The sequence below is a fragment of the Venustampulla echinocandica genome, assembly GCF_003357145.1.
Source record: "Venustampulla echinocandica strain BP 5553 chromosome Unknown scaffold_0, whole genome shotgun sequence".
Taxonomy (NCBI): Eukaryota; Fungi; Ascomycota; class Leotiomycetes; order Helotiales; family Pleuroascaceae; genus Venustampulla; species Venustampulla echinocandica.
This window is the reverse complement of record NW_022474205.1, coordinates 1,115,686-1,142,004: the sequence shown is the minus strand read 5'-3', so window position 1 is coordinate 1,142,004 and position 26,319 is coordinate 1,115,686. Positions and strand designations below refer to the sequence as shown.

Sequence of the window (26,319 nt, the reverse complement as noted above, 5' to 3'; positions counted from 1 at the left end):
CCACTCGTTGGGTTGCTTACCGCTCATTCCCGGCCACTATACTTCATCATGGCAGCCGACATGGATATTGAGATGGACCTCGATGTGGGCCTCACGGAGGAAGACCTGGCGGTCCAAGATATTGAAATTATCCCTGATGTTCAGCATTCAGTAAGACCTGAAGCACTCTTTCTTTCAACACCATGAGCTTGCGGTTAACCCCATATCTTCAGGTCGATAACCAAGATGGAAACCCGATTCTCAGTCTCCCAAATGACAACGACCCAACCGCTCATGAGCTAGCTCTCAATAAAATCCACCTTCGAGGATTAGACAACCTGACCACCAAAGATATCAAAGCATGGGCAGGCGAACATTATAATGCAAACAGCCCAGAACATGTGGAGTGGATCGATGATACGTCCGCGAACCTGGTTTATGAAGGTGCAGATATTGCTCTAGATGCTTTGAGGGCTTTTGTTACGGCGGAAGTTGCAGACGTCACACAAATCCCGTTAATGCACACTGTTCCCGCAAAGCCGCTCTCCACCAAGCCTGAATCAAACCTTGAAGTCCGTCCTGCAGTAGTTGGAGACCGCAAACAGGCTGGAGCTCGTGACAGGAGCCGATTTTATTTATTTAACCCCGAGTACGACCCAGCAGAGCGCCGCAAGAGAGGGGGAGGTGGAGGCAGAAAATACAGAGATCGCGATGATGGCGGATACCGCAGTCAGCGCTATGACAATCGCGAACACGAAAATCGCATGAGGGAGGATGCTGAGGCAGGCTTTGATGCCAGTCTGTATGATGATGATGAAGCTGCATTGGCGCGAAGGGCAGCTAAACGAAGACCGGATTCTTCATCGGATAGTGATTCTAGAGGGCGGCGCGTGCGGTTCCGTGGCGCCAGTGGAAAGGAGCTTTTCCCAGAGCGAGAGTCGGGAAAAGGCAGCGGCATACTGAGAGATCGCAGTGCTTCACCTATGCGTGGAGATGATCGAGATCAATATCGCGAGGAGGCTCGAGAAATCGCTCGACGGAAGCAAGTGGAAGCGGCCTCAGCAAATCGCCTTAGGGCACAGGTTATCAAGGCCCATATGAACGAAACTGTTACCACCAAAGAACTTTTTCCCCACAAAACCGGCGTCAATCATCGCCGTTCTGACGCATTCGATGCTGCCGATGAAACAGCAGACCTATTCGCTCATAAAATGGCTGTGCCATTCACCGATGGTGGTGCAGACGATCGCTCAGGACGAACTTTGACACAAACCTTGGCGACTTCCAACCGAAAATTGAACAACGAGACGGGCTTTAGCATCCGCGGTGCTGCTAAAGCCCAACCTGCGCCAAGCTTCAGTATCAAAGGTGCGGCATCTGGCGGCCAAGCAAAAGAGCTATTCCCGGCACATTTCGGCGAAAATTCTGGAAAAGAGCTGTTCTCGGAAAGGTTGGAGGGTAGAGGTCGTCGGAGGCAGAAGGCCGAAGATTTATTCCACTGAACCCGTTTAGTTTCATAACGGTATCAGGATATATTGGAATGATAGGAATCTGAGGAATCACGGAATGTTGAATCTAAATCGCCTCTGGGCGGGGAACGAAATTCCTGGTTACTTGGGAGGTTTGGCATTGGGAAGGGAAATATTCCACCAGGCTTGCTTAGAAACACTTAGGGGGGCAAGCTGGGTTTTTATGCGTAGCAGGGTCGAGTGAACCAGCATATTCCTTTACCAAAAGGATAAAAAGTACTGCGCCGCAAAATACCCCTGATTAGTCGCGGATTGGCTCTATGAATATATTACACAGCCATCATACTAAGGCTTGATCTGCCTTGCACCAAGTTGTGTGTAAAGGGTTTTTGGAACCTCACACAAAGTATTTCATAAACATAAGACGAGCTATCAAGTAGAGCTTGCCTTGCTTTCACTATCTATGATCAAGAGATCTAGAATGATAGTTAAGCACAATGTACTCATTTTTAAACTTAGTTGACCATAAAGTGGAACCAAAGGTGACGTGAATGGTGAATAACGTTTTCCTTACGCTTAGTGGGCAGTTTGGTTCTCATGGCAAGCAAGAGCCATATAATTCTCGCTAACCGCTCTCCTATTTTCAACACGACGTGAATATTCACCAGCGATGCTGAACCTCATTCAGAGACATTTATCTTTCCACGTCGTGTCTGCAACGAGTCACAACAGCCATCCAGAATTTCACGATGGGTGACTGGTTACGACCCGTTTTCGGGCGCGCTAGAACGGGCTCAACCTCAAGTTTTGAAAGGTCGACCAGTCCAAGGAAAGGGGGCAGCTGCGGAACAGAAGGAAGCAAATTGTCATTATCCAGAGTGTCTTCCTATCTAGGCCTCCGACCAAGAACTCCCCCGGTCCCCCAGTTCCTAGGTCTTGACAGCTTCCAAGGCACACGGAATCCCGAGAATGTGTATCATATGCCATCAACAGACCAAATGGCTGAGACGCTAAAGGTGGTAATGATGAACAAATGTCCTATTGAAGCTGTCCCTATCGAATACAACGCGTGTATCCTACATGTCCTGGAAGCATACCAGGACTTACGGGAGCAACTGAAGACGACGACGGATGCGATCGAGGAGCTGAAACAAAGTCATACGAAGGATATCAAGGAGTTTGAAGCCCTGGCAACGAGGTGGGAGGCGAAGGAAAAGGATTACAAGTCGGAGTTGAAGAAACTTGAGGTCTTGCTGTCGAGAACTGAGGCAGGCATGGAGACTGTTGTGATGGCAAGGTCTAATAGCGTGATTCATGGATCTGGCAGAGCGACAGAAGCTATTGAACACGGCATCAACTCTATCAAAGCGAGTCACGCTGCACGACATCCACAAGATGATACAGAGCCGCATAAGCCGGGAGCTCCTTTTGACAGGCGAAATCGAAATATCTATACTCCCAGACCTTCACGATCACAGCTTGAAGCTATGGATAGGAAGGATAGAGAACGGGTATTGGGCCTAGGTTCTGATTCCTCCTCCTCGTCATTGAATGAGTCTAGCTTCCCATCGCAACATAGGGATTCGCTCTCAATTGACAAGCTCCACAGCCTAGGAATCGCTACTGACGATAACCCTCTTCCACATAGCCCACCCACCTCTTCATACCTAGAAGCACAACTCAGAATGGACACCCCAAGCCCCAAACAGCGGCTCCATCTCGAAAACGAATTCCCGGGTCTCGGTCCACGCCCAGGCCAGATGAGTTTCTCATTTCAGCCAGGTGATGATGCACATATCTTGACTCCGGCAGAGGCAATGGAGCTGGCTAAGAGCAACCGGCTGAAAGGCCATGTCCGCCAAAGAAAGCTAGGGAACCAAAACAAAAGATTAGACACGCTGAACCAAAACTCACCAAACACAAGAGGGGCCTATAACAAAAACAAACCCAATCCCGTCAAAACTAGATCCACACTATCTAATCACCAAACAAACCGCCGAAGCGACGAGCCATCCAATTCAGCCAACAGTAATCGGACCAAACTAGAAAAGCCCCAGCCTCTCACCCGTAATAACTCAGGCAGCAGTATCGTCACGGCTATCTGCCACAATTCCGGCCCAGGTAGTGCTGCCGGCTCTCGACCTGAGAGTCGGAACAGCCGACCGCATCCTGATCGGCAGGTTACTAGAAGCGAGGCTATTACCGCTGCTCTCCGTGCCTTTGGGGGTAATAGACGTGGACTGGGTCTGCGCAAGAAGTCCTCTGGACCAGTGGCGGGGGAGGATATCCAAGGGGCAGGCAAACCTGGGTGATAAGGCTGGGAAGACTATACCATCGATTGGTACATGCTCGCTTGTGAATAGGGTTAATTGCTGGATTAGCTATACTACGCTGGTATCTGGAAAGCGGACTCTCAGAGTGTATATAGTTCGTCTCTATGGCTCATTGAAACATCACCACAAACACGAAACTATGCTTATACAGCTCCTGCAGCCGTTTTTCCATCCTGGAGGAACTACGGAATGGAGATGGCATATTAGCAATACATAAATTTGCACACCACTCTATTCAAGATTGAACATCACATCAGAACTGGACAGGAGGACCTTGAAATTGAGGTTTATTTGCGCACCTACTCACCATAATTTAGGAAACCGCCTTCATTCGCTTGATATTGTACCAGTACAGTTGCATTATTAGGACTTTCTTAAGGACTCGAATCCAAGGGCCCTGGCTGTCGTTTCTCATTACCCTAGTAATGTGAGCTGATACCATCGTACTGGTCTAATCGTACCATTACATTCCAAGGGTGTGTGATATAATACTGTTGTAGAACCTATTAAAAACTTGCTGTTGAGGTTATTCTATGTATCCTTGAGCTCATCCAAGACTGGTTGCAACCGCTGGATCGACTCTCTCATACTATGTTGGAATTCAGCTGCTAATTATTAGTATATGATAGATATCACAGTGCGCAGGCCTACCATCAGGCATCCCATCAAGCGTAATCGCATGTGTCACGCCAAAGGCATGAAGGGTTGCTGGGCTGCTGTAGGCATTTGATTGTTGCGGGAGATCTTGGGGTATCTCAAGTCGAGGATAGGGGCACGAATCTAGATAATAAATATTTAGCTCGGAAGTCTCCACAATAGGGGCAAACATACGATGAGAGAAGTGTCGCGTATGGTGGTGGAAATTCAGCGGCAACAACTCCTGGTCTTGTACCAGAGAGCAGCCGCCCTGTAGTATAGTACCTGCTTGAAAAGCCTGGCTAATCTCAGGGTCAAACATGACATACGCATTCCCTCGGTCTCCTAGCCAGATCTCAATCTCACGGGCGACTCGAGTTCCATGGGGACTGATAGTGATCAACATCCCTGTTGTGCTATGATGGGCACGATGGAAGGTCAACTTGTTGAAAGTCCGAATAGGAATTCGTGCCCGACGGAGGAGGTAAAGCATATTGAAAGCAAGTTTGGCGACGGAGAACGCGTTGGTATCCTGTTGAATTTAGCAGCCGTAGCCTCGGGGATTAGCTTTATTTGTGTAGGTAAATAAGGTTCTATTAATATAAAGTATTGGCCACGTGACTTGCATGTAAATTTAATGTGTTTATATTAATCATATTAATTACAGTATTATTAGTCTAATTAATAATATTTAACTTGATTAAATTTTTTATTAATAGATTAATTAGCTTGATTTGATTTGATTAATGGCTATTAACTAGTCAAGTCAACCTGTGCTCGAGCCCTGCAAAACATAACCCGAGGTATATTTCAAAATAGTCATTCTTTTCACAGATAACCAACGCAACACTGTACTCCTAACTCCTTTCACCGCTTAAGCAAGCAATCATTACTCCTAAACTCCACAAATGACCTTCACCTACTCATAGACTCCAAGTCCCCCGTCCTAGCTTTAAATAGCACCACTCTCGCCTACCCCCAACAAAAGAACGCCAAACCCAACTAATCACCTCTCTTGAACAACCTCATAAACCTCGACCGTTGCTTAACAGGTTCCTGCCACTGCTTTATGGGATAATACGGCGTGACAGGGAATCCGATATCGCCGCTTTCAAACACTGCCGGGCGGGTAGTCCATTTATGCTCGGGGATTTCTCCGAGCTTGGTGCTATCTGATGCGAAGGACATGATAGACTGCCGGTTTTGTTTTTGTAGGGGTACTCGTCTTGGGGTTTGTGAATGGTGCGTGGGTTTTGCTGCTTGTTGTGGCAGCGGAGGGGCTGGGAGAGCGCGGACTGGGCGTTTTGGGTTGGGGGAGGATGGGAGGGAGTCTGATTTTGAGGAGGAAGAAGTGCGCTTTTTGGTGTGTCTGGGACGGATCCACTGATCGAATATATGAGAATTAGAATGGTGATTGTGACTGTGAGAGGGAAGAGTAGTATTTCTGGATAGGGGTGGGTTTGATTTGCAAGGTTTAATAGTTAGGAGTGAAGTGATGAGGGGGTGAAATGAAGACCTGTCTCATAATTTAACGCTATTGTGGCCTCAACGGAGAGTAACACTTGATTTCTTGTTGGTGGCCCATATATAACGAACAAAGGAATACGAGTTTAAAGATAGGGGGCGTCCGGGAGAATGGCTTGTTCTCGGTATAATTGGGACAACCAACATGTACGTTTCAACCGGATTTCATAATATACCTCTGCCAATACGACAAACAACAGCACTTGCATTCCACCTCAAATCTCTCACATGGAAAATTTCAAAAATAACTATACAAAGCCATAGAAATTGGAAAATGCACTTACACCAGCAGCCGTCGCCGGCCCCAGCGGCGTTGTCGAAAGATTCGGCGCACTTCTCGCCCGTCCATGACCGGAATGCTTCACAGCCGATCTCTCCACACCATTATGATGCCTGGTCCTCGGCCGCGAGGTGCTAGCTTTACTCGTTCCCGCAGGCACAAGAGAAGAAGCAGACAACCGTTTCGACAACCGATCGAAAGTATTTATAGTCTCGCTTCTAGTTGTATCTGACAAATCCAATAGCGCCTGATAATCAGAAGGGGTGCTCTTCCCAGTTGAAAATCTCTCGATTATAGAAAGGAACCCTGTGGTGAGACGGGTTAGGATTTTAGAGAGTGCTGAACGTGATTCCGCTGCTTGGTGTTAATAGCTTCTTATTTTATATCGCCCAGTAGGTTCAGCGGCTAAGGGGGATTGGATTGGGAGTATTACTTACTATCACCAGCAGCAAACCCCGGCCCGAACCGGTTCAAGTCCCGGCTGTATGTATTCTTCACATCTGTGCGGTTCTTCTTTAGAGATTTGCTGAGTCGAGTTTCTGCAGCCTTTCTTGTAGAGGATCGGTCTTTTTCTCGGCGGCTGCTTTGCGCTTTGATGATAGATATCCCGCGAGCAAAAGCATCTAGGAGGGTGGAAACCGCTTCATGGAATTCGCCCATTATTCTCGGGAGATCCCACCATACAATTGGCAAGATTATAGATCTGTCGCGTTCTTGTAACGGAAGCGGGGTGAAGTTGAAACGGTGGAGGCGCGGAGTTCGAGCTGTAGCCTTGTTACCCAGCCTTGGCCTATTTAGATTGTCATCTGTGGGATTGTTCTGCAATTGACTGGCTGGAGGAAGGTATTCGTATTTATTCCATAAGAAAAGACACAGGGCCAGAGAAACTCAAAACCATGTATAGCAGTAGGTGCCGGGGAGTCGCGAGCGGTTAGAAAGTCTATTCGTGTTTCAGCAAGCTAACTGGTCGTCCATCGTGAAGGAAAGAACCCACGGCATTTCTTAGCATCATAACGAACCTCTTTACAACCTCAACCACGGCGAATCTGCCCAGTGCAATATCCCAACAGACCCAATGATCCATCTACACCTCTCATACCCTTTGCACCGAGCGGCCTGCAATCGAAAGCTCCGCGATGGCGTTTTGGTCGAACCATTCGCGCAATGAGCTCAGCTCAACTCCAGCCGGTGGACACTCGGTCTCCCCTGTGCGAGCATCACCGGCACGCTCGAGAATCACCGAGGCCGATATACTTGAAAGTGCCTATGGCATACCGACTTTACCTGTTCCTTCACGTGAACTCCACGGGCCTTCGAATGGAACAGCCACCACGTCCAACCCTCGACGGGCTACACATGGGCGTTCGATGAGCCATCCGTTCCCCTCATTATTTCCCGGAAAGAAGAAGCAGCTCAGTGACAAAGCTGGTGGGCCGGGGTTTGAATCGACAGATGATGACTCCGGCTCGTCGCACTTTGCACAAAACCCGTCACCGATTTCGAGTATCAGACAGGGGAAACTGCCTGATAGAGATCTGACGACTGGGAAATGTATGACATGCGATTCTCTAGTGCGCTGGCCGAAGGAATTGAAGGTCTTTAGGTGTACAGTATGCCTGACCATCAATGATCTTAAGCCTATTACTTTGGAGGCTCGGCGTGGGGACGGCCATAGAGCACCTGTTTCAGGCAATTCTGGGACTTTTGGGCCATTTTATACGCAGAGAGGTGCAGCCCCAAATCTTATTTTGGCGGTTGTGTCGTTCTAATGTAAATGCAGTTCCTACGTTGTCCCTTGAGAAGACGAAATGGCTTATCGATCAATGTATCACCTCGTACCTACTGGATAGGTTAAAACATGATGATGGATCAACTTCAAGCTCCGTTCCATCTCCACCACAGTCACCGGTATTGGGACCGCCAGGATCACGTATTCCTCGCCGCCCAGTTGGGTCGGGGGAAGCTCCTCCAAACATCTCGATCCCCGCTTCCCGCGGTGCAGACCCTGGTCCTTCAGCAGTCAAATTTCCTAGCTCCGATATGGAACCAAGAGAGTCGATAGGCCGTACATTTCAATCAAATGGCCCCTACGGTGGTTATAATACTGCACCCACCCGCTATAGGCGGAACGGGAAGGGAGATGGTGTACCAGAAGACGAAATTGTCAGTACTCGAAATCTTTTCAAACCGTTGGAGGATTACATCGTTACATCGTTCGGTTCCTTCGAGTGCATCAACACATCATTTCTTGTAGGGCGAGCTCCTCTGACACCGAGAGCACATAGCGAAGGAGCCAAACGACGGGTTCCATCAACACCTCAAAGGTATACTGGGATATATGTGCCTTTATCAGAATTAGATGCCAAAACCCTTCTACTTGGAGATTTTGCAGAAAATGGATCTTGGTGGACTGGAGGTCGGACTGATATAAGTCCAGGTCCCTCTCGCACACATCGCAAGAGCGGCGATAATCCAAACAGCATGACTGGTTTTGTTACTGTTAAGTCGCCTCGAATTGACTGGCCCGAAATCAACGAATGGTACTATACTGTTGTTAATGCTGGGAGATCGTGGAGGTGGCGGTTGGATAACCTGGTATCCTCCGATCCTTATACATTAGACGTGAACCGCCTTTCAGATCTGGAGCTTGCTGAAATTGGCAATGAAATTATGGAGGCACAATCTCATACTCAGAGGGTTCTTCTGAAAGCCACCGAGAGTCTCTTGAAGCGACCGGGGCGTCCTCTGCTTAACCCTGATGACGCGCGGTTTCTCTTGATAATTCTTGCAAACCCTTTGCTATATCCCTCGCATGTGGCATCGAGAATGAGGGAAAAGAGCAAGTCTCGATCATTGTCCCGAGATGACAGTGGAACATTCAAATTAGGAGGTTTCGAACCGGGCAAGACATCCATGCCATCATCTAGCCCCCGGAACCAGAATGTTCGCAAAGGAAGCTCTGGACAACACTCAGCCATTATAAAACGAATATTGGGTCTCATGTCGAATCTTCCGAATGAGTGTCATCACCATTTCGTTTCATGGTTTGCCAGATATTCAGACAGTCAGTTCCAAAGAACAGTAGATTTGATTGGAAGTTTTGTGACCTACAGGCTCACAAGGCAACATGGCAAGAAGCGCGAGGCCAAACATGACTTTACTGCAGGCCTTGTACCCAACTTGAGTGCATCAGGAGGAAGTAGCTCAGCGGCTCTCCATGCTGCACTCGGCATCTCCGGCCAGTCTCCCAAAAAGAGTGATGGTAAGCCACAACCGGTCGTTTATAACGACGATTGGCAGATCAAAGCTGCCGCTCGGGTTATGGCTTTGCTATTTTCTGCAAATAATAGCGGATTGGCGACAAAGGGGACTCGCTCATCAGCAGCAACCCCAGAGGCTAGTCAAAGCATCAGCGAAGCTTCTCGTGGGAGAGCTCATCACAATGGTCAAATTTTGCCTACGAGTGATTTCTACAACACACTACTGGACTATTCGGACCTTGTCGCCGATTTTGAAGCCTGGGAAGCCAGGCGAGGCAAATTTGCGTTTTGTCAATATCCATTTTTTCTTAGTATATGGGCAAAAATTCAGATTATGGAACATGACGCGCGCCGGCAGATGGAGGTAAAGGCTAGAGAAGCTTTTTTTGATAGTATCATGACCCACAAGACGGTTAATCAATATCTCATTTTGAAGGTACGAAGAGATTGCCTTGTGGAAGACAGCTTGAAAGGAGTCAGCGAAGTGGTAGGCTCAGGTGGAGAGGAGATCAAGAAAGGATTGCGGATTGAATTCAAGGGCGAGGAGGGCATTGACGCTGGTGGCCTAAGAAAAGAATGGTTTCTACTACTGGTTAGAGAAGTCTTCAATCCTGAGCACGGTATGTCTATATATAGCCCTTGCCCACCATGACTCTTACATTAATCCATGAACAGGTATGTTTACATACGACGAGGACTCCCAATTTTGCTACTTTAACCCTAATAGCTTCGAGACAACGGATCAATTCTTTCTCGTTGGTGTCGTCTTGGGTCTTGCCATTTACAACTCCACTATCCTCGATGTAGCGTTGCCCCCTTTCGCCTTCCGAAAACTCCTGGCAGCTGGCCCAGTTGCAGCCCCCGGAGCAACCTCGCATGCAAAACCATCTATGACCTATTCGTTGGATGACCTGGCCGAATATCGCCCTGTATTAGCTAATGGCCTTCGGCAGCTTTTGGAATTCGAAGGTGATGTAGAGTCCACCTTGTGCCGGGATTTTGTGGCCGATGTTGAAAGATATGGCCAGCTAATCCAGATCCCCCTTTGCCCTGACGGAGAGGAACGCCCTGTTACCAACGCAAATAGACGAGAGTTCGTAGATCTCTATGTGCGATATCTTCTCGATACTGCCGTTGCTCGTCAATTCGAACCATTCAAGAGAGGTTTCTTTAGTGTCTGCGGTGGCAACGCTCTTTCATTATTCCGACCTGAAGAAATTGAACTTCTCGTTAGAGGCTCGGATGAGCCTTTGGATATCGAATCCCTTCAAGCTGTGTCTATCTGCGAAAACTGGGGTGTGCCGAATGCCCACGAAGTAGAGCCAGTGATACAGTGGTTTTGGCAGTCGTTTCAAAATGCGAATCCGAAGGACCAACGAAAGTTACTAAGCTTTATCACAGGCAGTGATAGAATACCTGCTATGGGCGCGACGAACTTGGTCATTAAACTGTCCTGTTTAGGGGACGATAGTCCGAGGTTCCCTGTTGCGCGCACATGTTTCAACATGATTTCATTGTGGCGCTATTCATCCAGGGCGAAGCTTGAAAGAATGCTTTGGCGTGCGGTTTATGAAAGCGAGGGATTCGGGCTGAAGTGATACGTTTTTGGAGGTCGGGGTACTTGCTCGTGCTTCTCGTTGTGTGTATTGGTTATGGTTGAGGGCTTGGCATAGTACCGTAAGGCTAGATAGCTGGCTAGCTGTTAGACATTCGGGAAAACGTTGGTATGTCTATAGCTACTCGGCAGAACAAGTCTCCGAATACATATCAATACATAAGTGTGCATGCTTGACCCCTAAAAGGGCTGGGCTCTGGTCCGCGTTTACCGCCAAATCCCTTAAATGAACATACAACCATTGCTACTTTACATCCATTTGGTTCCTTTTATACATTCAACGCCCAACATACATCCTACATATGCTACACCCCGCTTTATATAATTTAGCTTTCAGCCAGATTAACCATGCCCCCTCGTGCTAAAATATCCTTTTCCTTATCCTCCTTCCGCTTCTTGTTTACCTTCTGCATCAAGACACTATCCTTCCGCCCTCTCTCCTTCTTCTCCTTCATCTCCTCTAACTGCACAAGGTCCTCCTCCGTTGGCTCTACTGTTTTGGCATTTGTATATGTTATCAACTGGTGCAAAATGAACCCTGGGCCGTGACCCTTGATATCAACGACCTTGGGGTTTTCTGTCGCTGGTATAGATGAGGAGTCTGTAGTTGTTGTGGGCGGAGGAGTCTCGGTTGATGATTCGGGTGTGGTCGTGCCATCAGCCTTTTTGAAGTGGATTTCCATTGTAGCGGGGTCTGCGGGATTCATCGATCGGCTTATCGTCATGGGGATGGAGGGATTGTAGTATTTCAGGCGCCGTAGCTCGTTCCGCCAGAATACTCTGAGATGATGATCAGTACAGAGTGGTTGGAGGCGCGGGTGGAACTGCAAAATACCTGGGGCCACTGTGTCCATCGTCGCGTGCTCTAGCAAATTCCAGGTGTATCCTCTCTACCTCGGGAGGTAATATGGCTGCGCCTGATCCCACTCTTAATTGTAGCAGCTAGATAATGTGTCAATTGGAACTCCTCCTAGTCCTATGTCCTGCGAAAAGGGGATCATGTACCTTCTGAAGGAGAAAGAGTTAGCGGCATACAGCACAAGGGCGAAGCTTCACTTACTGCAGTCAGCTTCGTCATGCGACGAGTGATGTTGACCATCTTGAAAAATGCCCCGATATTAGATTTAGGAATGCGCAATCACTGAGCATTCAAGAGTCCTCGCCGTGCCACTTCCCGTTCTGTATGTATGGATTGAGGTGAAGTTCACTATAAATTATTTAAGCTTTTGGCGCTAAAACGACCCCTGTCAATATTTATTTTGGACTGGACGACTTGGCAAGACTTTCGCATCCTGAACATCCTTTGTGAATAAATGAATATAATGCCTACTATCAAGGGGAGTTCGAGGTTTCTTCGGGGGTTGGCGAGGCAGGCCAGTATACCTGCCGCAGATATTCCTGCCTTTCTCTGCCCTGGCCTACTCAGCATCCCACGCCTTCAACCCTTGAAATTCTGCTGCAAGCTGTCGCAACTCTCCTCCCAGCAACCACGCCGATTTTTGAATTCTGCGGCACCCAGCCTTTCTTTTACCGCTCCGGTTAAGCAAGAAGCTCTCCTTGCACAGGCAAGTCTGCCGGAGCAATGCTCGGGATGCGGCGCGCCTTCGCAGACGGTCTTGGAGAACGAGCCGGGCTATTATAAGGTTACAAGGAAGTCCGTAAAGGAGTGGATTCAAGGCAGGAAAGAATCACCGGAGGATACTATAGTCAAAGCATCACTGGAAAATGCTGGCGAGTTGGCTGGCGACCTGGATTTTGAAGACTTTTCGAGGCCTAGTAAGTTGAGATGTTTCAGCTTGGAGCTGGCTTTACTGACTGGCACCTAGAAAAAAATGTCGAGCCCCCCGTGTGCGATCGTTGCCATAAGTTAAAGCACCATGAAACCGGAGTATCCATACACCATCCCTCTATACGATCAATTCAAGATACGATTTTCGAATCTCCACATAAATATAACCATATCTATCATGTTATTGATGCCGCCGATTTCCCCATGTCTGTAGTACCTGGGTTGCACAAACTACTCCATTTGACACCTCAAAGGTCTCTGAATAGACGGTCAAAGACGGGAAAATTCTATCATGGCCGCAAGACCGAAGTCAGTTTTATTATTACCCGTTCCGATTTACTGGCGCCTCTGAGGGTCCAGGTTGACTCCATGATGCCGTATTTGCGGGAAGTTCTCCGAGATACCTTGGGAAGATCGGGGAAGGATGTACGGCTGGGGAACATTAGATGCGTTAGTGCAAAGCGGTCGTGGTGGGTTAAAGAGTTGAAGGAGGAGATATGGCATAGGGGAGGTGGTGGATGGATGGTTGGGAAGGTCAATGTTGGGAAGAGCCAGCTGTTCCACGACGTCTTCCCAAAAGGTCGACAAAACCCTATCACAAAACCTCGTCCATCTGAAGTGCCCTCTAAAGCGCCCATGACTCTGGACACATTGCGCGAATCGTTTTTACGTGAAGACGCTTCCGATCCGCAAGAAGAGAGCCCACAGACACCGGAGCAGAGTGAAGGCGAGAGCGAATGGCAGGCTCCAGAACCGCTCGATACATCATTACTACTTCCTCCGGCTCCTCAGGAGGTCGACTATCCAGCCATGCCCCTTGTCTCCTCTCTACCGGGCACGACAGCTTCTCCGATTCGCCTTTCCTTTGGAAATGGAAAGGGAGAGTTAATCGATCTTCCTGGTCTCTCTCGTGGCGACTTGGAGCTTCATGTACAACAAGAACACCGATCCTCCCTAGTGATGCGATCTCGTGTCCAACCTGAACAGCAAGTCATCAAACCAGGGCAGTCTCTACTCCTAGGTGGCTTCATACGCATTGCGCCTACTACTCCTGATGTCATGATTCTGGCCTATTCTTTCACACCCATCAATTCACATTTGACATCTACGGAAAAGGCCATCGGGATCCAGACCCGTACAAGAGAAACCAACGTCGAGAACATCTCCCTGCCCGGCACTGCAGATAAAATAGCATCTGCTGGGACCTTCCACCTCAAATGGGATGTTACCCGTGAACGTAGCGGCCCACTGACTAGAAATGACGCTGTCGGTCTAAAAGTAGAAAGACTCCCCTTCCGCGTACTAGCAACCGATATCCTTATCGAAGGCTGTGGCTGGGTCGAGCTCGTGGCACAGGTGCGGAAGCCCCGTGTCGAAAATATTCCTGCCCAGGAAATAGCCAAGGCTGAAGACGAAAATGCGAGAGAGGCGGGCGAATGGCTGGGGACCGCGGAAGAAAACGGAGACAAGGAAGACGTTCACCAAGAAGTGGTGGATCCTAACTGGCCTGCCGTGGAAGTCTTCACGCCCGAGGGGAAATTCGTCGCTGCAAGGAGACCGATGAATGCTTGGTTACTCACGGCCAGCAAGCCTGTGAAAGGGAAGCTGCAAGGGCGGCCAAGGAAATCTATGAAGGGGATGAAGAAGGTGGGGAAGAGCGGCAGGAAACAGGGGTAATTGTAAATTTAGTAGCCGCCCTAAGTGTAACTATAAAATGCATGTAGGACTATGAAGGCAATGTAAAATATTTTTTGGTTAGCTTTTTACCGCGGAGGTTTAGTGTTATATTAAGGATAGAAATAACATCTCGAAGTGAAACTTCTAGGGACTAAGTTTATATTCCGAGAGTAGCGCCGCGTGCATGGGCTTTACCATGTGTTAGTTGGTAGTTGTAAATAATGCTTTTGCTGCAGAACAAGCTAATGCAGATGTCAGCAGCCAATGCATAAATAAGTCAACTATTGAAATCCCGAAAGTGCCCCGAAAGTACTCCGAAGGGACTTGTTAACGACGATGATTTGGTCTATTACTTTCATTTTCTTCGTAACTCATTACTAGTCTAGAATCCAGATGCCATGACAGCAGCTCTTCTAGCCAACCACTAAATACCGCACCGAATATCCTGTTCTACAACGCGGCAAGAGAAGCAAGAATGGGAATGTGAGGCCGGGTTCATGCACTCCAGAATATTTAGTCAAAGACAATAGCGGCCTTGATGGCGGTCTTGTTCTTCATAGCCTCCAAGGCCTCACCCCACTGCTCTAGTCTGTATGTCTTGTTGACAATACCCTCGACCTTGACTTTTCCCGAATCGAGGTAGTCGATGGCAGCGGCTAGGGAATTTGTGAGTAAAGGAGATAAGAGGGGGTGAGCGGGGTAGAAGGGGTTCTTACGGAACATGTAGGTCTCGGAGAAGGAACCAAGGATAGTGATCTCGTCACCGAAGATCTTGCTTGGTGGCCAGGTGACGCGGGCGGCGCTCGAGTAGACACCGTAGACGACCAGCTTGCCACCGCGGCGGACATAGTTGATGGCATCTTCGAGAATCTTGGGGGAGCCGGTGGCCTCGACGACGATACTGGAAGTTCTCATATCAGCCTTTGTTATATGCATGTGTGGATAGTTGCGAAGTAGCTTTCAGGGTGCAGGTGATCCTGCTGAGGGTTTATACGTACTCGAATCCGTATTTGTTATCCGCCTTGATCTTTTCGAATTGAGCCTCTGGGTTCTTGCGGGATAGCTCGACGTATTCCTAAATTTCTTTAGTTGGTATAGGCCAATGAAGTTCGCGGGAGGAAGACGAACATCAGCGGCGTCCAGCTTCTTAGCCAAGTCCATCTTCAAACCCTCGGGAGCAGCAATAACGACGTGGCAACCACCATTTTGTCTCAACATCTGAGCAAGTACCAATCCGGTTGGGCCAGCTCCGAACATAAGGACGGATGAACCAAGCTTGGGAGCGATCTTCTCGAGTCCGTGAGCGGCGCAAGAGGCAGGCTCGAGCTGTACCGTTGTTAATATCCTCATTCAACAATCTTTGAGTTATTACTTACGAGAGTAGCATCAACATCAGAAAGATTGTGGATCTTGAAAACCTTTCCGGCGGGCTAATAATTGTCAGTTCTCTTCCGAAATGCGAGGTACAGTCCGGGCTCGTACATAGGCACAGTACTCGGCGAATCCACCATCTATTATACATTAGCCGAGACTCAGTCAAACCAGTGTAAAATTTATTTACCCATGGTCACACCGTGAGCTTCGAACTTCTCGCATAGCAGAAGTTGTCCGCGTCGGCAGTAGAAGCACTCGTTGCAGAGCTCGGAGTTACTGTAAAACTATGAGCATAGCCCTGGGAATTGGACTGGAGATACGAACTCTGCTACCACACGCTCGCCAACAGCAAAGCCCTGGACATCTTTACCAATAGCGGCCACAACACCTACTGTCTCATGACCTAATGGATATTAGTACTCTCATCTCCACTTCAAATTCCAAACAAACACAGTATGGAGTGGGAGCAGATGCAAATTTAGTCGGCCAGTTTGCGCAATCCTCAATAAGAGTAAAACACAGCCAGCTATCACAACTTCTTGACTGTATGGAACATCTCTTGAGAATATCCTTCTGATGCTATCCTGCTTCCAATAGGAAGGTGGAACAATGCCTAGCAACCCAAAATAGATGATTATGCAACCAAAAACGAATTGAGATTATGATATCCTTTGGCGTAGCTTCTCGAAAGGAGCCCAGTATATTTTGGAGAAATGCTAGAGAGTTCGAAAAGTCACATACCAGGAATAAGGGGGAACTTTTCAAAAGGGGGGTGTTAGCGAGCGGACAAGCGAGAAAGAGTGAACCATGGTACAACATAGGAGAACAGCCATGATCACAACACAGCAACAAGATTCGCATACCTTTGCAATAAACTCTCCTTCATGAATATGTAAATCAGTGCCGCAGATACCGCAGGCCTTGACCTTGATCAGGACGTCGTTGTCGCGGATCTAGATATGTGTCTTAGCCGAGGTTCGTTTCTTGAACTGGGGAAGCTTGGTCGATCTTAGATACCTTGGGCAGAGGAGCGGTGACAATGCCATACTCCTCGGGCTTGGTGTACCTGAACGCGAAACTGTCAGTTATGCTTCAATGACGCGCAAATATGGTGCCAATTGAGAGTTGCGGAATGGCATTGCTGTTCCATTGCATTGAGAAGCCGAATATGAGCCAAGGCCTTCCTCCCACCAATGCTTTGCGGCCGTCCGCCACGCGCTCAGGCTGCGGGCGTTGCGGCGAAGAAGAATTATCCTGGACTACGTACCTAAGGGCTTGCATCTGAGTAGGTAGGGACGCCATTGTATCTGATTTCCTTGTTTGGAGTGAGAAATGGGTCGTGAAGGTGAGAAGAGAAAGTAGGTGGATTGGTTTCAAATGGGACGAGTGAGTCAGAAGGAATTGGAAATTGGATATTGGAATTCTACAGAGCGAAGACCCGCGGTGTTAAATAAAGAGCCAGTGGAGCTAGAGCTAGAGCTGCCAGATGGTGACAATGCCGGTGGACTTCCTACAAAAATACATGTGCCCCTCGTTTCGTTTGCTTGGATACAAGGGGTTGTCGGGATAGCAGCGTTGAAACCTCCCACCGCCCCATAAAACCCCCACTTCAAGGCAACAAGAAACGTTGATATGGGCATTATTAATATGGGGGGCCGAACTGAAGGGCTGACTGCCAACGCCACGGGAGGTCTGACAAAGTCATGGGGCCATGTGTTTTCCGTTGAACCACGATAGCAAGTCTAAGCAAGGACCCTCGAGTAGCTCTATCCGGGAGCGGTCAGCTAGTGCGATCCCCCCAATGTCAAAGCTGGCGTCTCCCAAGAGCCAGCTTCCCAAATCCAGGAGCATTTCAGGAGTGAGTCTAGACTCTGGAGATTGATCATCAGGGGAAATTGTTACACTCGGGCCAGGGAACATCGCGGGCAAGCGGGGGATGGGGATGGTCAGGGCTTTTACGAATATCAGATCGCTATCGATTGTGGCTTTCGGAGCTACCGCATCCCTTCGAAGGCGGTCGGAACTGCTCCGTAGAAGCCAGATAAGATCCTAGGAAGGGGTGGTCAGAAGTGAAAACAGCGTTAAAGAAGTTGAATTATGGCGAGATTCTCTGTGCCTATTTTACTATTAGTTTTTAATGTATGGTTAGTAGGATTCGTGGATCTATTTTCCTATTCGGTTCAAGTTCGCTATCCCGACCTTTAGCTTGATAAGGGGTCGGTTTCTAATGCGTGGGTGAGGCGGTCTGTCTGTATTGTCTCGGAGTAAAGTAGATTGCCGCGGAGCCCTCGATGGTTATGGGAGAGTGTAACCTCGAGAGCTGAAAGTATATTAGCGCCTCTGTTGGCAGACTTTGTTTTCTTTTGGTCCAGACTTTCTGCCTTTATAATCGAGTAACATGGATGTCATGCGGGAACATGCACACCGAACGCCACGAGTCTCTTGATAATTTCCGTTGGGAAGTTTCCCTGGAGACTGCTTCAAGAGCCTCATATGTCGCGGTAGGACTATGCAGTTGTGAGAGCGGCCATTACTTTATACTATTGGGCGACTTGGGAATTAATATCGTTCACATCACGTCACATCACCCCTCTGATTAGCTTGGACCACAGGTCGTGGAATGCCGTTGTGGGATGATTCGGTCATTCACACAAAGCGTTTTCATCAGAGGGAAGTTTATGAAGTTGGGTTGGTTGATCATTCACGTCACGGCAGATAGCCGCAAGACTCTTGGAAGAAGCTTGTTGTGCTATCTGACAGTTCTGAAGTGTCAACTTCCAACTTCGACCTATTCTCCCCCGGCGATTTCTATCACTCGACCGAACGCGCTACTGTCCAGCCCCAACCATTTGAAGAACATGCAAGGTATTTCTGTCGGATGCAAAGCAAGCAGAAGGAAATGCCAAAACTAAGAAGGGGGAGCAGCACCACCACGGCCACGTCCGAATCCACCACGGCTGGTTTAATGTTAGCCCATTTTGTCCCATAAGTAGAATCGTAAGAGAACGGCGTGGGTGGGTTGGACTCACAATTGAGGAGCGAACTCTCCAGATGGTGCACCCTCCTTGCCCTCTCCAGCATCACGTCTTCGGTAACCTCCCTCACGGTCACCACGCTCACCACCTCCACGTCCACCACGTCCACCGAATGGCTTGCGCTCACGTTCCTCACCACCCATCATTCCACGGGGAGGAGCATGCGATCGCTGTTGCTTGATGTGTGTAGCTGGGACAATCTCGGCGGGCAAGTGAAGCCATTCGCGGAGGTAGTCTAGACCCTCGGGGGTGAGGGTGTAGTAGTAGTATTGCCACGAGAATTGGGTCTTGACGTATCCACGGGAGGTCAGAGACTGGCAGGCCTTGACAACGTAGAGGTTCTTGGTGTCAATGTCATTGTGCTTTGGGAGGTTGTAGTCCTTCTTCGCAACGAGTACACCCTCGCGGAAGAGGTACTCGTGGATCTTCTTTCGGTCTGCCTTGGGGATAAGCCTGTGGGGTTATAGATCAGCATCTTGCGGGTATTAGAATTTATAGGATCCATTCAACGTACATTTTGGCGGTTGGTGGTGGAGTTCGGTGGTTGTTCTTGCTTTGCTTTGCAGAAGTTTCGAAGTTCACGATAATTATTTGTGTGCGCGCTAGGGCCCGGTTGATGGGTTCCCTGCATGTATGCCTCGCGTACAGTGTACGGAGGAAAGGCACCAATATTCCTTATGTAAGCTACCCCGCCATCACTCACCTTCAACTACTGCAGCGTCCAGAATAAAGAATTGCCCCTTGTCTCGTGAACTTGGTAAGATTTATCAAGATGCAGATGGCGAGTTAGACCCTTTTACTTCCTAGTTAACTCATTTTTCACATAAAGTCATTTATTCTTGTCAAGTGGATCGTCGCTTTTTAACCACTCTAGCATGGGTACAGATGACATAATACTATTAGATAGATCAAGTCACTGGCATTCATCCGGATCCAAATCTGAACAGTGTCGATCGATCATGATTGTTACAAAACCATTGAAAATTTAACAACTAAGTAGCCAATTTAATCTTTCCCTCGGCATCATAGACTATCTCCCGCACCTTTGCGTTCCGCAGATGATTCTTGCCGGAAATCTCAGTATCATGGTAAAACAGATACCATTTCCCCTTGAACTCGGCGATTGAATGATGTGTCGTCCAACCTTCTACCGGATCCAAGATTCTTCCTCCGTAAGTAAAAGGTCCATACGGGTTATCTCCAATGCCATAGGCCAAAAAGTGTGTATCCCCGGTAGAGTAAGAGAAATAGTATTTGCCGTTGTATTTGTGCATCCAGGCGGCTTCGAAGAAGCGGCGGTCATGGTCATGAGCTGGCAGGAGTTTGCCATCTTCACCAAGAATCTCCAGCCCGCGGACCGGCTCTGCAAGGGACAACATATCTTCGGTCAACTTCGCAACACGAGGCAGGAATGCAGGCTCGTCGCCTTGAGCTTCCATCGTTGTATATGCTGCCTTGTCGAACTTGTCACCTCTCCAGCATTGTAGCTGCCCTCCCCAGATTCCACCGAAGTATAGGTACGCTTGTCCATCATCGTCAACGAAGGTGGCGGGATCAATACTGAAACTTCCTGCAATTGGCTCTGCTTCGGGCTTGAATGGTCCCTGAGGAGCATCGCCTACTGCAACACCAATGCGGAAGACCCCCTCCTTATCGCGAGCAGGGAAATATAGGTAGTATTTTCCATTCTTGAAGGCAGCATCTGGTGCCCAAAGCTGTTTCGATACCCAAGGAATGTCTTCTGCCTTCAAAGCCACGCCATGGTCTGTGACTGGGCCGCCCACCTCCTCCATGGAGAGCACATGGTAATCGTTCATGTCATATTGATCGCCATTATCGTTGTCCTCAATGTCTGTCTTCCGATCATGGGAGGGGTAGACAAAGAGCTTTCCTTCGAAGACATGAGCGGAGGGGTCTGCGGTAAAGATATGCTTGACCAAAGGTTCGTTCGACATGATTGCAAATGGCTCCCTGGCTTAGACGATTTGGGAGTGATGTGGGACAACGCAACTTGTATTGTAGAATTCAGCAGAAAGATGGGCTTTAAATACCTATGAACTTACGGGTGGGCTCCTTCCAAGCTCCTAATATTGGATCCGACGCACCGACGCTCCCAAGTTCCATTTATCCTGATTGTTTGTTAGTCTGGGATTCCAACTTCAAACAAGTGAGGAGGAGAAGCCTCTGGGGCCAATACAATTTATCCAAGTCGCTTTGGCCCGAGTCCGGGTAAATAGAGAATCGCACGGCGCAAGTTACGCAAGGCGCTAAGTGCGTCTAAATTTGTTCTGCGCCACACTGACGAGCAGCCGCGCTAGCATCACGGCCCACAAGTCACTTCGAGGCTGCTGATTATCCATCGTCGATATATTACCCACCCACAACAACACTCATCCTCTATTATCATCTCCACCATGGCTCCACCGACTGTCAACATCTTGTTGACCTCTTTTCCTGGGTTGAATCTTCCGCCCACGCTCTCCCTCCCATTACCCGCCGATACAACCGTTTCGCAACTTCATGATTGCATTTACGAGCGTCTCCCTACACAAATCAATCGTCTCATCCTCACTACCGTGTCGAATAAACAGTTAGAGAGCAGTTTAAGCGCCCCTATCTCTGATCTTCTTTCTACTCCTCAAGATGGCTTCCTATCGCTACGACTCTCAGCCCCGTTATGTGGAGGCAAAGGAGGTTTTGGATCACAACTTCGGGCTGCTGGAGGGCGTATGTCCTCGAAGCGGAAGAGAAACCAGGGCGACGAGAATGCTTCGAGTCGGAATTTAGATGGACGAAGATTGCGGACGGTGAATGAGGCAAAGGCCCTAGCTGAATATCTGGCGATCAAGCCAGAAATGGCCAAGAGGGAGAAGGAAGAGCGACGGAAACGCTGGGAGCAGGTTGTTGAGCTTGCGGAACGCAGAGAGGAAGAAATACGATCGGGCAACAAGGGCAAAGTTGACGGGAAGTGGGTTGAGGATAAGGAGGAAGCGGGCGAGAGAACGCGAGAGGCGGTTCTTGCTGCGATGAAATCAGGAGGTTACAAGGACAACTTATTGGCCGCGTCTAATAACAGTGCTTCAGCTTCCAATAGCTCAGGTAATGAGGACGATATCATGGAAGGGGCCAGCTCAAAGGGCACAACACCCCCATCGGAACCAGAGGCGAAGCCGAAGGCAAGAACCTTCTTTGGCTTCGATGACGACGACGAGTTTATGAGCGACGATGAGGATGAGGATGAGGACGAGGACGAGGACGAGGAAGAACCAAAAGCCAATCCCGAGGTTATGGATCAGGACGATCCTGTTGACGATGAGATCGTCGAGGAGGAGGTGGAAGAACCGACACCTCCGCCACCGACAACCGTCAAGGGGAAAGGGAAAGGGAAAGCAAAAGCTCCGGCGGTTACAAAGGCTAAGGGAAAGGGTAGAGGGAAGGGGAAAGGAAAGGCGTAGCGATTGTATAAATGGTCTAGCAGTGAACGCGGCGTTGAGGGGTGTATAATCCACAAATGATTTTGTCTATCAGCAGATATATCTTTTAAGCGCAAGTCGATACCAAGTTACTCGTTACATTTTCCCCAACAAGTGACGTATCTATTTTTGGTGATTTACACTCCGCAATAATTTGCATGTGCCACTCATTGTCTTATGTAGCATGGTCTATAATCTCTCGGGATTTATTTTGACTGATGCTTACTGCTCCCCCCGACATCTCCCGTAGTCCATGCAGGTGAATCCCGATGCAATGTATGATATTGCTCTATAGATCTTAGACCTCCTTGAAGTCTCCGTAACCGGAGGTATAAGTATAGCATGGCGAACAACCGCAGGGGACCAGTCATAACGGTTGGTAATGGATGTAGTTATATGTCGAAGCTGGCGTTGGGATGGGCATGTGATTTGAACCAACTTATTCTAATATCAAGGTTGCTCTTGATTGTGTTCAAATTTGGGGCGCCAATTGGACCAATGAGGAGGGGTTCTGTTTACTATATCAGTGCATCCGTTGGATTCTGATTTGGGGTAGTTTTAATTCAAAATGATTCACAACCTGAAAAGAGTAAGAGCCGATTAAACAGCTCAGAAAGGAGACATAGAACGAATTAGCTACCTGGCCATATCGGCGTGCTACAAGCAAATTAAATACGAGTTTACTTCCAAGAGCTACTTAGAGTAATAGCTGACTCTCAAGGGATATGGGAGAAGACAGTAGCTGCCCGGGGGGGCGGGGGGGGGGGCAAGGGTTTGGGATGGTATATCCATTATGTGAGGCGAGATATCGTATGGGAATAACAAATCTTTAAAGAATGCAATGCTCAAATGAGATGCCTACAAGTGCGAGGTTTGGGGTGTTGGCTTTCGATGAATATCTTGACTTTCCAGCCTCGTCCGATGAGTACGGCACTAGGATTTGTGCCGGTTTCCTGGATATGAGAACAAAGAGTGTTGCTATGCATCTGCAGCTAACAAGCTTTAAATTATGAATTTGTTAAAACTGACTGGGAGAAGTTTACAGTCTTAATGTCCAGGGAATTAGGGATAAAGGTAGAGCTGTCGAAGGTAGTTGAATGTTGAATTCCCAGCAACATAGCTTCATCCAGTGTGTCCAATTAAGCACGAGTGATACAAAAGGTACGGATAGTGGGATAGAGATCAAACGTATGACATCCCACGCGGCACATGGTGGGGTCAATTTGATTTAGAAGACCTTGGGTTACTTACCCTTACTAAGGTATTTTAGAGTTTCCTTGCCGAAATGGTGTCTCCTAAATCGACGGGATATTGAAGTGGAAATGGAGCTTCGGTTTCGGTGACTGCGAGAGTACAAGGCACGCACAGATAATAGCATTGGAGAACGCATACCGAAATGGGCAGTGCATATAGAGTTCGGGTACAGCTCGTCTTATGAATTTGCTTTGACGACTAGTATAGTACAACGCCCAATCGAAACTGATCTCGTCTCCGGTATTCCAAATCTCCCCATCATAGCATGTGCCAATTCTTTTACGATTCGAGGCGGGCTGGGAAGTTTCCGTTCTCTGTGAAGCTATGAGTCGTTGTCCAATATAAAGCTCCTGGGGAGAATACTAACCTCGCTGCTCATCCCATCGCTCGGTCCAGCCGCTGGGGCACAATGATCGGTAAGCCAAGAAGAACTGTAGAATCCGTTAGACTAATTCATTCTCCTAATTGTTTCCGACTATCCGACGTACTTGACGGCATGGCGCAAATCCCTCTCCCTTAGCTAGGATACACTTGTGGTAGTCGACATAGTTTTGCCAGCAGTGCTTGGTCTGGTTCTGGTTCGGGAACCGGGCATCAAATCCTGTATCGAACGTTGAGCATCAATGTTTCCAGCTCAATCGGGGGGAGCAATTACCAGCTAGACAGAGTCAGTAATCAGGCCATTTCTTCCACTCCGCAGCACCAATTGACGAGGGACCCGTTACTTACCAGTCACGAACTTGAAGGGCTTGGTCTCGCGCTCGTCGTCAGACATCTTGGTTGTAGGAATCCGGATATATGGAGCGAATGAAGGTTATGGTATCGGTAAAGTCAATTGGCGAAGACGACGACGATGTGGTTCGGAGCTGGGTGAGGTTGTTGATTTCGAACTTCGGCTATTGACGAGCTCCGCGCTAAGAACCGTCCAACCTCCGAGTGACCTCAGACCACAGAGCTTGCTCATTTCATACTACAGCAACATTTACACTCTAATTGACCTGCACATCCACCAATATGCGGCCAACTACTGCTTTCAGGATGATCCAACCTACGAGGAGGATGCTGAGCCCAATGCCGGTATGTCCCGCCACTCCGGTTACGAGCTTGTGATCTAGAGACTAACCACGCCAAATCCCACAGAAGGAGGAGCACAGCGGTACGTTATCCCTCGAGTATTAAGCATACGGTACGACTATTATGAATGCGGTGCTCGAATAATACGCCGATATCATACGGCGAGACAATACGATGATCCAATTGGGAAGTTTGAGGGAGAAATATGACACCAGCGCTGACGTATTGTTCCAGCCCATACCATTTCCCAGCGCCTTCGGACCCTCAAGAAGATTCCTCCTGAGTTGATCCCCCTTGGTATGTGGAAAGCTTTTAGACCATGCTGTTATAATTCCAGGAAGGTGTGCTAAGAGCTTTATAGGCATCGTTGTGGGGATTGCAGTCTCATTCGGATGTTACTCGCTGTTGAACAAGTTCAGAGTCGACAAGCAGATGCGAACCTCCCGTCAAGGGTCACAGAAATAGATTGGATTTTGCGTGGAAGTCTTGGACTCCGATGGCATTAAACGTTGGAGTGGAATCACAGTGTTGGAGAGAATAGGGATTTATGGCAGAGTGGCACAACTGTACAATACAAAGCAAACATATCAATACAAAGTGTCCACTAGTCTTCCTCTTGTGGTATCTGCATGCTCCACACGGTGAAACTCTCGCTGAGATCAACTCCCTACCAAAACGCCGAGACTATGCATGAACTAGAAAAAAAACTCTCCGTATCCTCCTCTCTTACTCGGGCTTTGGACCAGCTACATCCAGACCCTCTAGACCTTGCATAGGATCATCGGGTCTATCTTCGGCGGCCGATCTTGTACCCTCTGCTGCTAGCTTGTCTTCTTCACTCACAGCATGTTCTGCCAGCCAACCCTCCTAAATATCCAGCGTCAGCAAAACCTCTAAGGAACCTTTGCTATGAAGTAAATAGAAACCTACCTGTTCCCACAATGCTGTCTTGCTTCCAAGCCCTTCATTGACGTTCTTCGGGGGCTTTGCAGCGGAGACCTTGATCACTTTCCCAAAAAGCTCGGATTGGTCCATATTGTCAATAGCATCCTTGACGTCTTCTGCATCTTCAAACTCGACATAACCAAAACCCCTATGTGGCTCCGTTGAGTTTGGTGAATCGGGTTTCCTGTATATTTTAGCTTGAGCTATTCAACGGAGCTGAAGCTATCAGGACGTACGGGAGGGAAATATCAGCAATTTCTCCAAAGGGCAGAAATGCAGCCGCAAGATTCTCGGCATTCACCATCGGTGACAGGCCACCAACGTAGACAGTAGCTTTCCATCTTGCTTGGTCCGTCATTTTTTGCAGGTTTTATGATGCCTTGAGATGTTTTAAGAAAGTTGTTTGAGCCGTCAAAAATTATGGATGATGTCACGTGCTGACGTTTTGACTCTCGCCGCCGCGTACCTGGGGAAATCTGTCCGAACTTGGGACACAGTTTCGATCTGGCCAATATTCAACCACAAGGACGTCGCGTTGTCTTCCCCACTTGCAAGTCCATTAACGGCAGTTTTTATCTATTTTATCACTGGAACGCCAGTTT

The 26,319-nt window shown here is 48.4% G+C and overlaps 12 protein-coding genes across 12 annotated transcripts; 5 read left to right on the top strand and 7 right to left on the bottom strand.

Annotated features, from left to right (window-relative positions):
• Window positions 1-48: 48 nt before the first annotated feature.
• Window positions 49-1,481, top strand: BP5553_00359 (Uncharacterized protein; the record flags this gene model as incomplete). The annotated part of the gene is made up of 2 exons (XM_032008982.1): window positions 49-150; window positions 213-1,481. The coding sequence occupies 2 exons, from the start codon at window positions 49-51 to the stop codon at window positions 1,479-1,481; spliced, it is 1,371 nt and encodes a 456-aa protein (XP_031873036.1).
• A 716-nt stretch (window positions 1,482-2,197) lies between these two features.
• BP5553_00358 (uncharacterized protein) lies at window positions 2,198-3,760 on the top strand (the record flags this gene model as incomplete). The annotated part of the gene is made up of 1 exon (XM_032008981.1): window positions 2,198-3,760. The coding sequence occupies one exon, from the start codon at window positions 2,198-2,200 to the stop codon at window positions 3,758-3,760; it is 1,563 nt and encodes a 520-aa protein (XP_031873035.1).
• A 552-nt stretch (window positions 3,761-4,312) lies between these two features.
• BP5553_00357 (Uncharacterized protein) lies at window positions 4,313-4,910 on the bottom strand (the record flags this gene model as incomplete). Its single annotated transcript, XM_032008980.1, has 3 exons — window positions 4,313-4,386; window positions 4,433-4,561; window positions 4,613-4,910. The coding sequence occupies 3 exons, from the start codon at window positions 4,908-4,910 to the stop codon at window positions 4,313-4,315; spliced, it is 501 nt and encodes a 166-aa protein (XP_031873034.1).
• Window positions 4,911-5,419: 509 nt separating this feature from the next.
• BP5553_00356 (uncharacterized protein) lies at window positions 5,420-6,881 on the bottom strand (the record flags this gene model as incomplete). Its single annotated transcript, XM_032008979.1, has 3 exons — window positions 5,420-5,800; window positions 6,226-6,575; window positions 6,659-6,881. 3 exons carry the CDS (start codon window positions 6,879-6,881, stop codon window positions 5,420-5,422), a joined length of 954 nt encoding a protein of 317 aa, XP_031873033.1.
• Window positions 6,882-7,357: 476 nt separating this feature from the next.
• BP5553_00355 (putative ubiquitin-protein ligase E3A) lies at window positions 7,358-11,079 on the top strand (the record flags this gene model as incomplete). Its single annotated transcript, XM_032008978.1, has 3 exons — window positions 7,358-7,949; window positions 8,002-10,101; window positions 10,157-11,079. 3 exons carry the CDS (start codon window positions 7,358-7,360, stop codon window positions 11,077-11,079), a joined length of 3,615 nt encoding a protein of 1,204 aa, XP_031873032.1.
• A 343-nt stretch (window positions 11,080-11,422) lies between these two features.
• BP5553_00354 (uncharacterized protein) lies at window positions 11,423-12,195 on the bottom strand (the record flags this gene model as incomplete). Its single annotated transcript, XM_032008977.1, has 3 exons — window positions 11,423-11,876; window positions 11,932-12,038; window positions 12,157-12,195. The coding sequence occupies 3 exons, from the start codon at window positions 12,193-12,195 to the stop codon at window positions 11,423-11,425; spliced, it is 600 nt and encodes a 199-aa protein (XP_031873031.1).
• Window positions 12,196-12,418: 223 nt separating this feature from the next.
• BP5553_00353 (Uncharacterized protein) lies at window positions 12,419-14,562 on the top strand (the record flags this gene model as incomplete). The annotated part of the gene is made up of 2 exons (XM_032008976.1): window positions 12,419-12,872; window positions 12,923-14,562. The coding sequence occupies 2 exons, from the start codon at window positions 12,419-12,421 to the stop codon at window positions 14,560-14,562; spliced, it is 2,094 nt and encodes a 697-aa protein (XP_031873030.1).
• Window positions 14,563-15,075: 513 nt separating this feature from the next.
• BP5553_00352 (putative Sorbitol dehydrogenase) lies at window positions 15,076-17,238 on the bottom strand (the record flags this gene model as incomplete). The annotated part of the gene is made up of 12 exons (XM_032008975.1): window positions 15,076-15,218; window positions 15,279-15,463; window positions 15,561-15,637; window positions 15,691-15,888; window positions 15,939-15,992; window positions 16,045-16,073; window positions 16,124-16,212; window positions 16,261-16,339; window positions 16,678-16,693; window positions 16,800-16,889; window positions 16,954-17,002; window positions 17,204-17,238. The coding sequence occupies 12 exons, from the start codon at window positions 17,236-17,238 to the stop codon at window positions 15,076-15,078; spliced, it is 1,044 nt and encodes a 347-aa protein (XP_031873029.1).
• A 1,606-nt stretch (window positions 17,239-18,844) lies between these two features.
• On the bottom strand, window positions 18,845-20,926 carry BP5553_00351 (Arabinanase; the record flags this gene model as incomplete). Its single annotated transcript, XM_032008974.1, has 5 exons — window positions 18,845-18,893; window positions 18,966-19,424; window positions 19,486-19,573; window positions 19,675-19,711; window positions 20,015-20,926. 5 exons carry the CDS (start codon window positions 20,924-20,926, stop codon window positions 18,845-18,847), a joined length of 1,545 nt encoding a protein of 514 aa, XP_031873028.1.
• A 459-nt stretch (window positions 20,927-21,385) lies between these two features.
• BP5553_00350 (Uncharacterized protein) lies at window positions 21,386-22,426 on the top strand (the record flags this gene model as incomplete). Its single annotated transcript, XM_032008973.1, has 1 exon — window positions 21,386-22,426. The coding sequence occupies one exon, from the start codon at window positions 21,386-21,388 to the stop codon at window positions 22,424-22,426; it is 1,041 nt and encodes a 346-aa protein (XP_031873027.1).
• A 1,551-nt stretch (window positions 22,427-23,977) lies between these two features.
• Window positions 23,978-24,473, bottom strand: BP5553_00349 (Cytochrome c oxidase subunit; the record flags this gene model as incomplete). Its single annotated transcript, XM_032008972.1, has 4 exons — window positions 23,978-24,012; window positions 24,066-24,129; window positions 24,187-24,299; window positions 24,428-24,473. 4 exons carry the CDS (start codon window positions 24,471-24,473, stop codon window positions 23,978-23,980), a joined length of 258 nt encoding a protein of 85 aa, XP_031873026.1.
• Window positions 24,474-25,498: 1,025 nt separating this feature from the next.
• Window positions 25,499-26,075, bottom strand: BP5553_00348 (Uncharacterized protein; the record flags this gene model as incomplete). Its single annotated transcript, XM_032008971.1, has 3 exons — window positions 25,499-25,639; window positions 25,703-25,901; window positions 25,954-26,075. 3 exons carry the CDS (start codon window positions 26,073-26,075, stop codon window positions 25,499-25,501), a joined length of 462 nt encoding a protein of 153 aa, XP_031873025.1.
• Between the last annotated feature and the right edge of the window lie 244 nt (window positions 26,076-26,319).